The sequence below is a fragment of the Etheostoma spectabile genome, unplaced genomic scaffold (genome assembly GCF_008692095.1).
Source record: "Etheostoma spectabile isolate EspeVRDwgs_2016 unplaced genomic scaffold, UIUC_Espe_1.0 scaffold00570097, whole genome shotgun sequence".
Classification (NCBI taxonomy): Eukaryota; Metazoa; Chordata; class Actinopteri; order Perciformes; family Percidae; genus Etheostoma; species Etheostoma spectabile.
Window position 1 is genome coordinate 1 of NW_022605530.1, and position 15106 is coordinate 15106.

Below are 15106 nucleotides of genomic sequence, written 5' to 3' on the forward strand. Positions count from 1 at the left end.
CAAAGCACATATTTCATATTTCTGTAACAAGTGGTTACTAAAATCCTCTCATATGCTAAATGGTACACCATAGACAGCATGTTACACAGTGAGACTTCATTGCCTTTAGTTGTACACATTTGTATTTACCTTCGCAGACCACACCAGCATCCTCAGTGTGATCACAGTTGTGGGATCCAACCCCCTGTGTCTGCACTCGCTGAGCTTTGATTCTGCACCCGTGCTGATGCATTGACATCATCCAACCAGATGGGCCCGCTGCCCTGTCCAAAGCGTGCACGTTGTGGTGCTGACATGGCCCTGCCGACAGCCCAGCTGTTACCACAAACATGAGCATCAACCAGCTCCCAGAAATCGTCACAAACCGTCCCCACTGTCCACGTAGGAAGATCTCTACTCTGCCAGAACAGGAGCTGGTTCCTCCATTGGCCAGATGGACCTGCCCCTCAACTGCTGTGCTGTTGCCTAGAGTTGTTTTTGTAGTTTCCACTTGACCGGTGGTGAAGTTCTTAGGTGGTGGACGAGGTGTGGATGGTAAAACTGTGCTGTTGGGTTCTGGTCGAACTGAAAGAAAAGTCTCTGTGAACTCACATGACAACTACAGCCTTTAACTGCCATCAGCATTACAGTAATTAGGGAAAGCTTAACTTTCTTTATAACCAGTAGGCAATTTGAGGGAATATGCCATCCCCCTTGTTAGCAAAATGACCCAAATGCCCCTTGTTTACCTGTCATCCCCACTCTCCATCCCCTAGTAGCAGACAAATGTCAGGGGCAGAGGGGTTGTTAAGATGAATGTGTTAGTTTAGTCTTCCTGACGCATTGATCGTTTATCTGACTGAGGATTGTGCAAGTTAGAATCTATGGCCACGACCATGGCTCTAAAATATCAGTAGCCTAACTGGCTGTGTATGATAAATCTATAGCGCTGTTTGTAATGTTGAAGTAGCGGACAGATTTGTCATCATGACTTTTTTTCTGAGTTCCACCCTAGTCTTGGTTCTATAATACTCTCTAAAAACTATAAAGCTAGCAGCGGGGGAAATAAACAAAGCAGGCCTGTCCCTGTTGAATGTGAAGACTACGTCTACTGGATACACAGATCATGTTGTTGTTGTGCACAAAACTTCATTCATGTTTTTAACAAAATTATCTTTTACTGTACGTTGACTTATCATCTACAAAACAATATCTATTGTGTGTAGCAAATATTAAAACTATTTGAATAGACCGTTTATCTAGTTAAATGGACTTCTTGAAGACGATGGTATCTTTGAAAAACTACATACAACAGCAATTTTAGGCTACAGAACATGCAAGTCATAAAGAGAACTATAAAGCACATATTTCATATTTCTGTAACAAGTGGTTACTAAAATCCTCTCGTCTGCTAAATGGTACACCATAGACAGCATGTTACACAGTGAGACTTCATTGCCTTTAGTTGTACACATTTGTATTTACCTTCGCAGACCACACCAGCATCCTCATTGTGATTACAGTCGTGGGATCCAACCCCCCTGTGTCTGCACTCGCTGAGCTTTGATTCGCTGCCTGTGCATGTGACATCATCCAACCAGATGGGCCCGCTGCCCTGTCCAAAGCGTGCACTTTGTGGTGCTGACATGGCCCTGCCACAGACCAGCTGTCTACACACACACCTGAGCATCAACCAGGTCCCAGGAATCGTCACAAACCGTCCCCCACAGTCCACGTAGGAAGATCTCTACTCTGCCAGAGGAGCTGTTTCCTCCATTGGCCAGATGGACCTGCCCTCAACGGCTGGCTGTGGGTTCTGGTCGAACTGAAGAAAAGTCTCTGTGAACTCACATGACAACTACAGCCTTTACTGCCATCAGCATTACAGTATTTAGAGAAGGCTTAACTTTCTTTATAACAGTAGGCAATTTGAGGGAATATGCCATCCCCCTTGTTTGCAAAATGACCCAAATGCCCCTTGTTTACCTGACATCCCCACGCTCCATCCCCTAGTAGCAGACAAATGTCAGGGGCAGAGGGGTTGTTAAATTGAATGTGTTAGTTTAGTCTTCCTGACGCATTGTCGTTTATCTGACTGAGGATTGTGCAAGTTAGAATCTATGGCCACGACCCTGGCTCTAAACAGCTAGAAGTTTCATTTTATGTCATGGTGCTGTCATAAAAATGGCATCTTAATATTTAAGTAAATGTAACAATGAAATCTCTTCAGTTAATCACCAGAATAGAAACATGCAACGTTGAAAGTACCCACAATAAAAATCTATTTACATTAAGGTTGTTGGTCTTTTCAAAAGGGAAAGTACAATTACATCGTAAATATGTGTTATAATAAAATGACATTGTTTTCCGCTTATGACTGGAATACATTTTGTATAATCTGTTGAATGCCCATCCCCAAGTTCTAACCTATATGGTGGTCTTTCATTGAACATATTAGAAGAGAGAGGTGTCAACCTGGGAAAAATTGTATTTGACTGTATTTAAAAGCAACATGTTTACCCCAAGATGTAAGACTGTTTACCTGAAACGCCTTCTGAAAAACTCAGAATGAGGAGCCACAACAAACCCCCGGGCACCCCCATTATGGACCACATCCACAGCAACTTGCTGGAAAAGACAAAAGAGATGTCTTAAAACCATATTTTCAAATGATGCAGCCATGCACTACTCTGTCAGTATTTGTACTTACATTAGAAAGACTGTGTCAGAATCCAGACGTTGGTAAAAAGTTGAAAGTGAAACTCTCCCAGCAAATGAAATGATTATAGGTCGGTTTGTGTGTTCAAATGACCATACAAAGCAATGACTGGTGAAACACATAAAAGGGTCAGTGTGAGTACTGATTACATCAAAAGAGTTACTTATTCATCAAAACAAGACAAAATTAAGATAAAATCAATACATTTTATGGTAGGCTACCATAATTAATCTCAGGTTAGTTGTAAAACATAATGGAGACATTTTGGTCTTCATAAGTTTGTACATGCTAACATTATTGTGTCTTGGCAAGCCCATTCATGACCAGCTTTTGTCAACAGTAGTGACTGAAATATCAGAGAGTACATTGAGTTAATTACGGCTCTTGTAAAAAGTATTTTGACCAAATAATCTTGACTCAAGGTCTACTTACTTGCTTTTTTTAGACCAGGTAGACAATGACTTAAAATCATTTTTTCAAATAAAACTCGGAGAAGAAGTATGAACATGCAGCCATAAATGGATTCCCTTGATGTAACATCAGGTGAATCTTGTCGTCATGCCTGACATGAACTGGCACTGTACATCTCATAAAGTCATTATTACTGTATAGCATTCATGTGTTGGACCCCATTTCATGTTTCTACATTATGTATTTCTTTGATAAGTTTTTTTTTTTTTTCATCAAACGGGTTTCTTTGCACCGCACAGAGTACAGAGTACTCTAGAAGTACACTAGAAATTAAAGGCCTTTCTCACAATCTCAATTTGATTTATTGTGTTCTATTACACAAGTGTGTCACTTCTTATAATTATTTACTGGAATCATTGTGGCCCTTCCCTTTATTCTTTGTCTAATATATTTCTAAACTCACTTCTCCTTTAGTGTTTCATTACTCCAAGGAAAAATTTGACCCAGTTCTTTGTTCTATTACAAGACAAGAGTGCTGATAATATTTTACACATGGCACTTTATGCCAGTAAGTGTATATGCACTAGCAGTATGCAACAAATCAATCAAACACTTCCTTGAAAGGTTGGGCATCATTCAAAAAGGAAGCTTAATACAGCTTTCAGTCACACAGGTAGAAACATTACTAAGAAAGCATATTTGGTTTGTTTACCTCTCAGAATGTATCTGAGTACTAGTTATTAGTAGTGTAGTGACTATGACCAGTACTTAGTTGCTAATTTGGATTATTGTTTCTAACAATTATTGTTTCTAACATGAATCAGACTAACAATGTCCAGTCCTTTTCAGTAGTTTGAATTTAAGGCAGTTATTTTCTGTAGCCTTACAATGTCCACTTAACTCAAATAAAGTCCAAAAAAACATAACATAATCGAGCACAGATAAAAACTGTTGTCTTTTTCAATTAACACCACCTGTTTGCATCAATAGAGGAACTTAATTACCCAAGGTCAGCCTTGGCCTTGACAAACACAATGCAATACATTGCCCCCTGTGGCTTGGAGGAAACCCACTTGTATGACTCCTACAAGTAGAGTATTAGCTCAAACACTTCACTGATAAAATCAAATAATCTCTTGACCAGGGTCCTTGCTGTGTTATGGAAGTTTCTGTTGTAGAACTGTTTTTGAGAGTGAAACAAAAATAGGAGTGTTGAGAACTAAAACTAATTTTGGTCTTTGTATTTTAATTATACCTGCAGGTATAAGGATAACAATTTCACACAGTACAGCAGCACAATGTAGAAAAGTCTTTCACGAGATATAAGAAAAACGGGTTATATACTGTACATCCCAGAGCGTAATGAGCCCCCCTTTGTTAACATGACTCAGCATTTCTGATAGCCAATCTAACCTCTTTAGAGACACTTGAAAATCCATCCTTTTCTCGCCAAAATTTTCCCCCCCAAAAAAGTGCTGCAGTTTCCACATACTTTTGACCTCTGGGATGACCCTGAGGTCATTGGGAAGTTAACACTCTCAACTTTTTGTTTCTAGTGGCATTGTGACACTAGGCCTTACTGACACAGAGCTACAGAGGTTAGAACACAGAATTTCTATTTCCGTCCAAGTAAATCATGTGTAAAATGATGAAAAAACACTGATGTAAGCATATTACATAGGCTACATACAAAAATAGTACCCTAGCCACATGTCTCAACTTAAAACAAAAAAAATCCAGAAAAAAATGACTTGGAACAAAATGGATTTTATATGAATTTATTTCTACAGATATGTCTGTGCGTTTTTCTCTTTTCCTTTCAGATAAAAAGCCAAATACAAAACTTCTCAAATTAAAAAACACAAAAATTAAAAAACACATCCACATCACTCACACAGATACCTGAAATAACTACATGCATAAATTTATAGGAATAAGTTATTATAAATTTATGAAATGGTGAAATGCCATAAGAAGGCCATATTTTTGCTTTGACACAGCTGGAGCCATCACAGGGTTAACATTTTCTGGTCATGTTTGGGATCAATCAACTTGTCTTCTGATTGGCTACACAGGGAGGCTGGTTTTATAATGTTTGATTCTAACTGGTTGGAATAGCTGTCAATCTTTTCCAGGTCCCTCCTCTTTAAACACTGCGACTTGATTGGATTCCATAAGGGATAACTCGGGTTCCAGTAGACGGATTGGCTGAAGCTGTCACTCAATTTCTTAGGCTTCAGGCTATTTGGCTGTGTAAAAAGATACAATGTGGAAGCTTCAGGGCAGACGGCAGGAGCGATCAAAATCCAAAAATGATGGACTGTTCAGCTTTGTTTACGAGGAAACTCGGCCAGAATTTAAAAGATTGTGAGGGGACCAGCTTGTTTTGGATTCAAATAATTGGATGCACTTATTCTTTGAACTGTTGGCTATGTAGGAAAAAAAAGTTATTTATCTCTGTCAGAGTAAGAAAATATTTTCTAAATGTTTTGTGTGCTCCTGTAATGTGACTTCTGACAGATACTGCTTCATTTGTTCTGTTGTTGTCTGCTGATATCATTGATACTATAAATAAAATTGAATTGAATTGAATTGAATATCAGACAGGGGGACTTACGTTCTGCTGTAAGAAATTATTTTTTTTTCCTTGGGTAACATGCATGAAACTCATCCACAAACAGCAGAACATGTACCTTCAAAAAATGTTGATTATGCTAATGATTACATGCACTGTTGGCAGTGGTTGTTGTTTTTGTTTAGCATTGCAGAATAACAATTGTATTGTTCAAGTAGTTTTTAAGCTGAGCTAAAAAAACAGCTTTAGTTGCTGGGTCCTGGGTCGGATAACATGTTTGTGAATGAAACTTGCCCACATACACAGCAGAACAAATAGCAATATATAGTAATATGCAGACTATTACGATTATGATTATTCTAATGATGATGATGACATCTCACAAATGTGCATAGATGGTATTTTATTAGGATGAAATTGACAAAAGGTTTGTGAAGAAGGGTAAGTGAATCAGACTTGTAGGAGAAAACCTCACAGAAGAAAGTGAGATTCAGGATAAGAATGGAAAAATGTTTTTGCATAAGGCCCACTAAGCACTAGCAGGGTCCGAATGCTAACTTTGCATTAAAAGTGTCCAAATTTACCGAATGACACTTAATAACAACATTCATGAACACTCAATGACTCCTTCATGTTCATGACAGGGGTCTTGTCATAATAATGATGGTGTCATGCCAGTCTTCTGCCCACCCCTGCAAATAAAGTGTTACTCAAAGTCTTTTATATCAGAAATATTTCTTACAACAACATTGCCCCAAAATAATTTGGATGCATGTGTGTTTTATGGAACCCATGTAACGTTCTTTGCCGTGAAAAAGCTGAAGTTAAAAAGAGGATGGCTTCTACAAATGGATAATGATCCTAAACACACCTCAAAATCCACGGTGGATTGCGTCAAGAGGCGTAAACTGAAGGTTTTGCCATGGCCTTCACAATCTCCTGACCTCAACATAATTTAAAATCTATGGATAGACCTTAAAAGAGCAGAAAGCTCAAAGAACTGGAAGACTTGTGGAAGAAGAATGGTCAAAGATACCTCAAACAAGAATTGAAACTCTCTTGGCTGGCTACAAGAAGCGATTACAAGCTGTGATACTTGCCAAAGGGGGGTTATTAACTCTGCAAGGTGCCCAAACCTTTGCAGACCCCATTTTTTTGTTTTGTTATTTTGAAAGTTTAAATGATGGAAATAAAATCTAACTTTTTGTGACATAGAATATGAATCTCTAATCTGTCATTTGATGCCTTCTTCATGCACATTAATAAAGACTTTTACCTGGGTGCCCAAACTTTCAAACCTCACTGTATATAGATGGAGGCCTGAGAATGAGAAGAAGAAATGGAACTGCTGTAAGACAACCTTTGAAAATTTCAAAGGTTGAAATTGATTTCCCATCAAACAAAACCAATGACTAAATGCCTTTTTTGGCAGCTACATTGGAGCTCATAAACTGTTGGGCAACATCACAAACAACTGATCACATTTTCCCATGATTGCTTGACCCCTAGTAATAAATTGGCATAACCAAAGTTATTACAAATCATCCTGAGGGAAAAAAGAATTTGGCGACAGTACATCCAATAGTTGGACCATGAATGTTAGTAAACCATTTTTTGACAATTGATCTAATAGTTGATATATTTCAGTCGGGGCCAAATTGGTAGACTAACCCATCGACAATGCCATCCCAAAATAAAAAAAAGAACTGAAAATCATTAAGTTATTAATGAACACCCACCTTGTCAGCAGTGTTTGTTTGTGATCGTCCTTCTCTTGCATCTCCAAACAAACAGACTGCTGTTCACTGGGTCTAGTTCCAAATATATCAATGCTTTTGCATGTTTGGGTTTCCGTGTGTCAGAGTGACAGGTGGAAGCAGAAGGTGTTTTGCATGATTTAAAACAAATTTATGATGACTCTTGACTGTAAATAAAGTAGGGAAATTTTCCTCACATCTTTTCAGGACACAGGGTCAGCTGTAGAACAAAACCATTGATAGTGATCTAGGAAGTCATAGGGGGCCATAGTGTAGTAGCAGATCAGAAAGGTATTTTGGACCTAAACCGTTTTGTGATTTATAAACTAATAAAAGTATTTTGAAATCCATTATTTGGAGCTCATAAACTGTTGGGCAACATCACAAGCAACTGATCACATTTTCCCATGATTGCTAGACGCCTGTAATAACTTGGGATAACCAAAGTTATTTCAAATTATCCTTAACTGACTAAGTGCATTGTACAAATTAACGACTGGATGTGTCAGAACTTTCTGAAATTAAATGAAGGAAAAACTGAGGTGGTTGTTTTTGGAGCAAAAGAGGAACGATTAAAAGTCTGCGCTCAGCTTCAAACAACAATGTTAAAAACAACAGACAAAGCCAGAAATCTTGGTGTAGTCATGGACTCAGACCTGAACTTTAACAGCCACATTAAGACAATTACAAAGTCAGTCTACTATCACCTTAAGAATATATCAAGGGTTAAAGGACTTGTGTCAGCAAGATTTGGAAAAACTGGTCCACGCTTTCATCTTCAGTAGACTTTTCTACTGTAACGGGGTCTTTACAGGTCTCCCTAAAAAATTATCAGACAGCTGCAGCTGATTCAGAACATTGCTGCTCGGGTCCTCACTAAGACCAAGAGACTGGATCACATCACTCCAGTTCTGAACTTTTTACACTAGGGTGACCAGACGTCCCCGGTTTCCGGGGACAGTCCCCAGTTTTGGGAACCTGTCCCCGGCTGGATCCGTCCCCGGACATGTCCCCGGTTTTCACTGCGAATGACAGACCCGAAATTGGAAAAAAAAGAAAACACTGAGCAAACGTAGCCGATAGTCGAATACCCTACACCTGCAAGCTCCAGACCGCCAGAGCCAGTGTTGCTCAGAGCTCAGAGATATTTTAGAAAGCCATATTTTGCGATGCTTTACATAGAGTCTGGTGGGTTTAGCAAACGCAATTTCGCTGACTTTTATTTTTTTTTAAAGGATCTTAATCTTTAACAGAAAGGTCGACCTCCTTAGAAATCCTTTCCATAATGTTGTCAGACACTTAGAATATTAATCTGAGTCTGTCAGCAGCAAAACAAGCACTTTATGAACATAAATACAAACTGGACAAATATCCTATTAACTTACATTGTAGCTTGTTTCTCTGCTGCTAACTGCAGCGATCTTGTTTAATACTGCATCACTGTTAAAGGAAAATATGTCCTCAATAGTTTTTATTGTATCCGATACTCAACAAGCTGTTGCAGAAACAAGCCTGAAGCAATAAAGCAAAAGCTGTCAGATAAATGTAGATCAGTGAACATTACAACATTATGAAATATTAAGACTTTTTACCTTGAAATATTAGGACTTTTTATCTTGAAATACTAAGACTTTTTATCTTGAAATATTAGGATTTTCGGCTCAGCCCCTAATGAGAACAGCTCTAGGTCTAGTGTCCCCGTTTTAAGTTTTACAAAAATAAAAACATGATGTGTTTTGGAGGTATATACGCTTCTGAGCTGAAAATGTCCCCGGATTTTGTCTGAGAAATCTGGAAACCTTACTTTACACTGGCTTCCTGTGTCTCAAAGAATTGATTTCAAAGTACTTTTGCTAGTTTATAGATCACTAAACGGTTTAGGGCCAAAATACATTTCTGATCTTCTACTACACTATGACCCCCCCAGACCTCTCAGGTCATCTGGGACAGGTCTACTTTCTGTCCCCAGAGTCAGAACTAAACAGGGTGAAGCAGCTTTCAGTTTCTATGCTCCTCATATCTGGAACAAACTCCCAGAAACCTGTAGATCCGCTGCTACTCTCAGTTCTTTTAAATCAAGGCTGAAGACCTTTCTTTTTGATGTTGCCTTTCTTTAAATGATTGCTCATTTCTTTAATGTTTAATTTCTTATGCTGAACTGTAACTCTTATTCTTGCGTTTTACCTGTTTTTATTTTTAACTGTTCTTTAACTGTTTTTGTGTAAAGCACTTTGAATTGCCCTGTTGCTGAAATGTTCTCTACAAATAAAGCTGCCTCGCCTTGAGGGAAAAAAGAATTTGGCAACAGTACATCCAATAGTTGGACCATGAATGTTAGTACACCATTTAATGACAATTGATCTAATAGTTGAGATATTTCAGTCGGGGCCAAATTGGTAGACTAACTCATCGACAATGCCATCTCTCTTGAGCCATTTCAAAGAAAAAAAGAACTGAAAATCATTAAGTTATTAATGAACACCCACCTTGTCAGCAGTGTTTGTTTGTGATCGTCCTTCTCTTGCATCTCCAAACAAACAGACTGCTGTTCACTGGGTCTAGGTCCAAATATAACAATGCTTTTGCATGTTTGGGTTTCCATGTGTCAGAGTGACAGGTGGAAGCAGAAGGTGTTTTGCATGATTTAAAACAAATTCATGATGACTCTCGACTATAAATAAAGTAGGCAAATTTTCCTCTCACATCTTTTCAGGACACAGGGTCAGCTGTAGAACAAAACCATTGATAGTGATCTAGGAAGTCATAGGGGGTCTTATTGTACAGTCCCTGACAAAAGTCTTGTCGCTTGTGTACAAATTGACCTGAAGTGCCGCTGAAATATATTTCTAATCAAGATTTATTTTTAAAAGAAATGGCTCATTTTAATCCCAACAGCTTCTGTAATAATGTTTCAGTGCAAAACAAAACTGTCAAAAAGTATTCTAATATTCACAGCTTGGTAAAGCCCATTGAGTCAATTTTTGCAAAGACATAAGTGTTGTCGCCTTGTCATATGAGCTTCACCTGTGACTAATAATGGATCAATCAGGTCTCAGGTGTGTATAAACACAACCCCAGTACACTAGACCTTCACATCAACTGCAACTAGACATCTGCAAACATGCCTAAGATTCACCCTGAGACTAAAGTTTGGATTATCAAGAGGCTGAAGACCAGATCCACTGCTGATGTGGCAGACACCTTCAATGTGTCTCAGCGTCAAGTACAGAGGATTAAAAAAACATTTGAAGACACTGGAGACGTTTTTGACAAGCCAAGGTCAGGCAGACCCCGCAAGACAACTGCTCGAGAGGACCGTTTGTTGGCTCGAAAATCGAAGGCCAGCCTAGCAGAGCTCCACGAGACCTGGTCCCCTGAAGTCCCTGTGTCAACCAGAACAGTTTGTCGGATTCTGTCTCGAAATGGCCTCCATGGTCGAATCAGTGCCTAGAAGCCGGCACTAAACAAAAGACAATTGAAAAACCGTGTGGCATGTGCAAAGGCCCACAGCCTGCTAAAAGGATGGACGCTGGAGAAGTGGAAGAACGTGGATTTTTCAGATGAATCTTCTGTTGAATTACACCACAGTCGGCGCAAATATTGCAGGAGACCTACTGGAGCACGCATGAATCCAAGATTCACCCAGAAAACAGTGAAGTTTGCTTGCAGAAAAATCATGGTCTGGGGTTACATCCAGTATGGGGGTGTGCGAGAGATCTGCAGGGTGGGAGGCAACATCAATAGTCTCAAATACCAAGACATCTTAGCTACCTCTTATATTCCCAACCATAAAAGAGGCCAAATTCTCCAGCAGGATGGTGCTCCATCGTATACTTCCATCTCCACTTCAAAGTTCCTCAAGGCGAAGAAGATCAAGATGCTCCAGGATTGGCCGGCCCAGTCACCAGACATGAACATCATGGAGCATATGTGGGGTAGGATGGAAGAGGAAGCATGGAAGACCAAACCAAAGAATATTGATGAGCTCTAGGAGGCATGCAAGACTGCTTTCCTAGCTATTCCTGATGACTTCATCAACACATGGTCTGGATCCTTGCCAAACCGCATGGATGCAGTCGTTCAAGCTCATGGAAGTCATACAAGATATTACATTTGGATCTCACAGCACCACTATTTAATTTGCTGACATATTTTATTATTTTTATTACAAGACTTTTGTCTTGCCAAAATTTGACCTTTCTGTCTTGTTTAAATTATAAATCTTTTTTTCAGTGCAACTAATTTATTTCAGTGCAATTAACATCATTTGGGAGGGTTTTAGCTTTTCATATGAGCTATTTCTTACACAAATTGATTAATTAAAAGTCATGTTAATAGCAGGTGTTTCACATTTTGTCCCCACCGGGCATAATTCAGCTGAATCAGGGACATGTAGACCAGAAACGGGGTAATCCCATAGACGATAATATTAATAATATAATCAATATCTATACAGTCTATGGGTAATCCCATGCATCCCCTTTATTTCTTTCCAGCTAGAACATAAAGCTTCCAGCATGAAGCATATCCCACAATCCACTGCAACATGAGGTCACACAGGTGCGACGCCGCCTGTGCTCCAGAGACCCGGCGACAAATGTGAGTAGATATTAAATTAATTTCTAACACCGCTGCTTTTGCTGTGTTGATTTGCGAGCTGCAGTCAGGAGAAAGATGCTTTTATTGTTTTAATTTGGAGATATTCTCCTCACCCAAGAGGGAGGGAGCGGTGCATGTAAAGGTAAATGTCAGACAAAAACAAGTAGGGTTAAAAATATATATTAAGGTAGTAAATATTAACAGCTAAATGTACTTAAAGTATCAAAGTAATATGTCACACGGAGGCCACTTGGAGAGATACCTGCTGCTGTACAAGTTGCTGATCTTCAGCTCATTAGATGGTCAGTTAGCTCCATCTAGTGGACAGATAGTAGAACTCCATCATCTGATGAAACTCAGTACACAGAGACCTCAAACTGTCTGACAACAACAGGAAGGTGACAAATGTGAAGGAGGATCAGTCATATCCTGATCATCCAGACAGATTTGACATCTGGCCTCAGCTGCTGTGTAGAGATGGTCTGACTGGTCGCTGTTACTGGGAGGTCCAGAGGAGAGGAGAGGTTGAGATATCAGTGAGTTACAGAGGAATCAGAAGGAAAGGAGACAGTAGAGACTGTTTGTTTGGATATAATGATCATTCCTGGAGTCTGAACTACTCTGATAAAGATGGTTACTCTTTCTGGCACAATGACAGAGGAACAGTCCTCACTTCCTGCTCTGTCTCTAACAGAGTAGCAGTGTATGTGGACTGTCTTGCTGGCTCTCTGTCCTTCTACACAGTCTCCTCTGACTCACTGATCCACCTCCACACCTTCAACACCACATTCACTCAGCCTCTCTATCCTGGGTTTGGGTTCTTGCCGGATTCCTCAGTGTCTCTGTGTCCTCTGCAGGACTGAGAGTCTCTCCTGTGGACAGAAACACTGACTGAAGACCAGCTGCTGAAATCAAAGTTCAGTCTGTTCACCATCACACACACTCTGCACTGTGAAGCAGATCTGAGACTCAAACACAAAAACATTCATCTGATTTCATCTCTGGTTATCAACATTTGAACTGTTTGACTAAAACACTTCATGATATGTCACATCTGAAAATAATCAACTGTTATTGGTCACTATTATGTCCTTTATACTTTCAATCATATTGCAATATATTTAAAATGTGGAAAACAAATGTTTCTATAAACAATCATCATATAGTCTAATGTTTCTAAATGCTTTTAATAAAATCTATATGTTTCATCATTTGTTCATTTGATCATATCATGATTTCATTCATCAGTTGTCTCTCTTTTCATGTTATTTTTCCTCCCAAAGTCATAATTAAAGCCAGAAAGGCAAAGGTATAACTACTAGGGGGGGCAGTAGCTCAGTCCGTAGGGAGTTGGGTCGGCTGATTTATTCATCTGACTTGTACAATAACGTCAATGATCGACTTGTTTTAAATGTCGGGGAATGTGGAACAACTTAATGCAAAATGAGTTCAATAAAACACATGCTGATTATTTGATGGATGTATTCTTCCTGTTGTGTCTGTGTTTCAAGTCCTAATTAAAAGGTTAAGTTTCGTTCCATTAAAGGTTCTGTTGTTGTCTCTGCCAGACTCAGATTATTATTCAGTGTCTGACAACATTATGGGATGGATCCCTACAGAGATAGACCTTTTAAATAAAACGTAAGATCCTTTTAGTTTAACATGAAACAGCCCTGAAACCACCATCACCAAACCCACCAGACTCCATGTAAATAATCACTAATTTAGAGTGTATAGAGCAGCATATCTACACCAGACTCTATGTAAATAATCACTACTTTTAGCGTGTATAGAGCAGCATATCTCCACCAGACTCCATGTAAATAATTACTACTTTTAGCGTGTATAGAGCAGCATATCTCCACCAGACTCCATGTAAATAATAACTACTTTTAGCGTGTATAGAGCAGCATAACTCCACCAGACTCCATGTAAATAATCACTATTTTCGCATGTATAGAGCAGCATATGGTTACATTTATTTCAGCTTAAATGTGTGGTACACCCTTAAGGGATAATATAATAACCAGCGTAGCGTTTAGTACGAATTTCAAATTTTATTGGTAAGTAATATTAACGTAGCGGGGAAACAAAGAAAGCGGAACCAATGTGCGGGTATCTGTACACCACGGTGCCCAGGAGACGGACACTTTCCTCCTCTTTGGAGACGAGGATGGCGGTTTGTTTTCTCACTCTCTGATGCCGTAATTCTGCTTTCCAGGTTGGTACTCGGTAAAAATGACAACAGACGGTTTCCTTCTGCCGTGTGTATGGTGGACTGAAGCTGTGGTGGGGTAGTTATGGAGTTTATGATGTGTAAAGGCGAGCTAAAGAGCCGCGTTTGTAACCGCGGGAAACGGGTTTCGTAAACAATAGAGCTCGCGGCTAGCTAACAGGTGTGTACTGCGCAGACTCCAACTGAGCTGGAAGACGTAGATGTGACGTGAGCAACGTGTCTGAAAGCTGTAAGTCTTCTGGTAGCTGTTCAAGAGAAATCTCAATCATTCCCAATCAGCAGAGACGGAGAGGTAGGTATATGTTAGGAGATAACATAGGCACAGGCTAATTACTGCTAACTAACATGCTAGGTAACATAAACATAGGCACAGGCTAATTACTGCTAACTAACAGGCTAGTTAACATTAACATAGACATAGACTAATTACTGCTAACTAACATGCTAGTTAGCATAGGGTTGTGTGTGGGATTCTGGATGCTGGTGCTTCCATTGCCTGGTAAGGAGTTATTTTGTGGTTTTTAACGTATCCTGACCGGATTGTTAATGTTAAATGTTTAACTCTTAAAGGGGAGTTCCTTCTAAAAGTTCTACAGAGTATTAGTAAAGGAATGTATTATAAGTTGAACTATTACCCCCAGGAGTATGATGGTTCATGTTTGACTCTGAAGTCGTTTGAATATTTATTTCCAGCCAAAGAGGGTTCATGATTTCCATGATGACATTAGTATAATGGAGGAGTTTGGAGGTAGAAAGAAGAGATATATTATTATTGAAACGGTACAGTAAGGTTGATATTTATTTTGGTAAGGACGAGACTATTTCTGGGA

General features: G+C 39.3%; 1 protein-coding gene across 1 annotated transcript; it reads right to left on the reverse strand.

Moving 5' to 3' along the window:
- Positions 1-129: 129 nt before the first annotated feature.
- On the reverse strand, positions 130-1675 carry LOC116685636 (deleted in malignant brain tumors 1 protein-like; the record flags this gene model as incomplete). Its single annotated transcript, XM_032510595.1, has 2 exons — positions 1465-1675; positions 130-564 (listed from the first exon to the last, which is right to left on the reverse strand). Coding segments are annotated over exons 1-2 (640 nt in total), but the record flags the coding sequence as incomplete, so codon positions are not given.
- Between the last annotated feature and the right edge of the window lie 13431 nt (positions 1676-15106).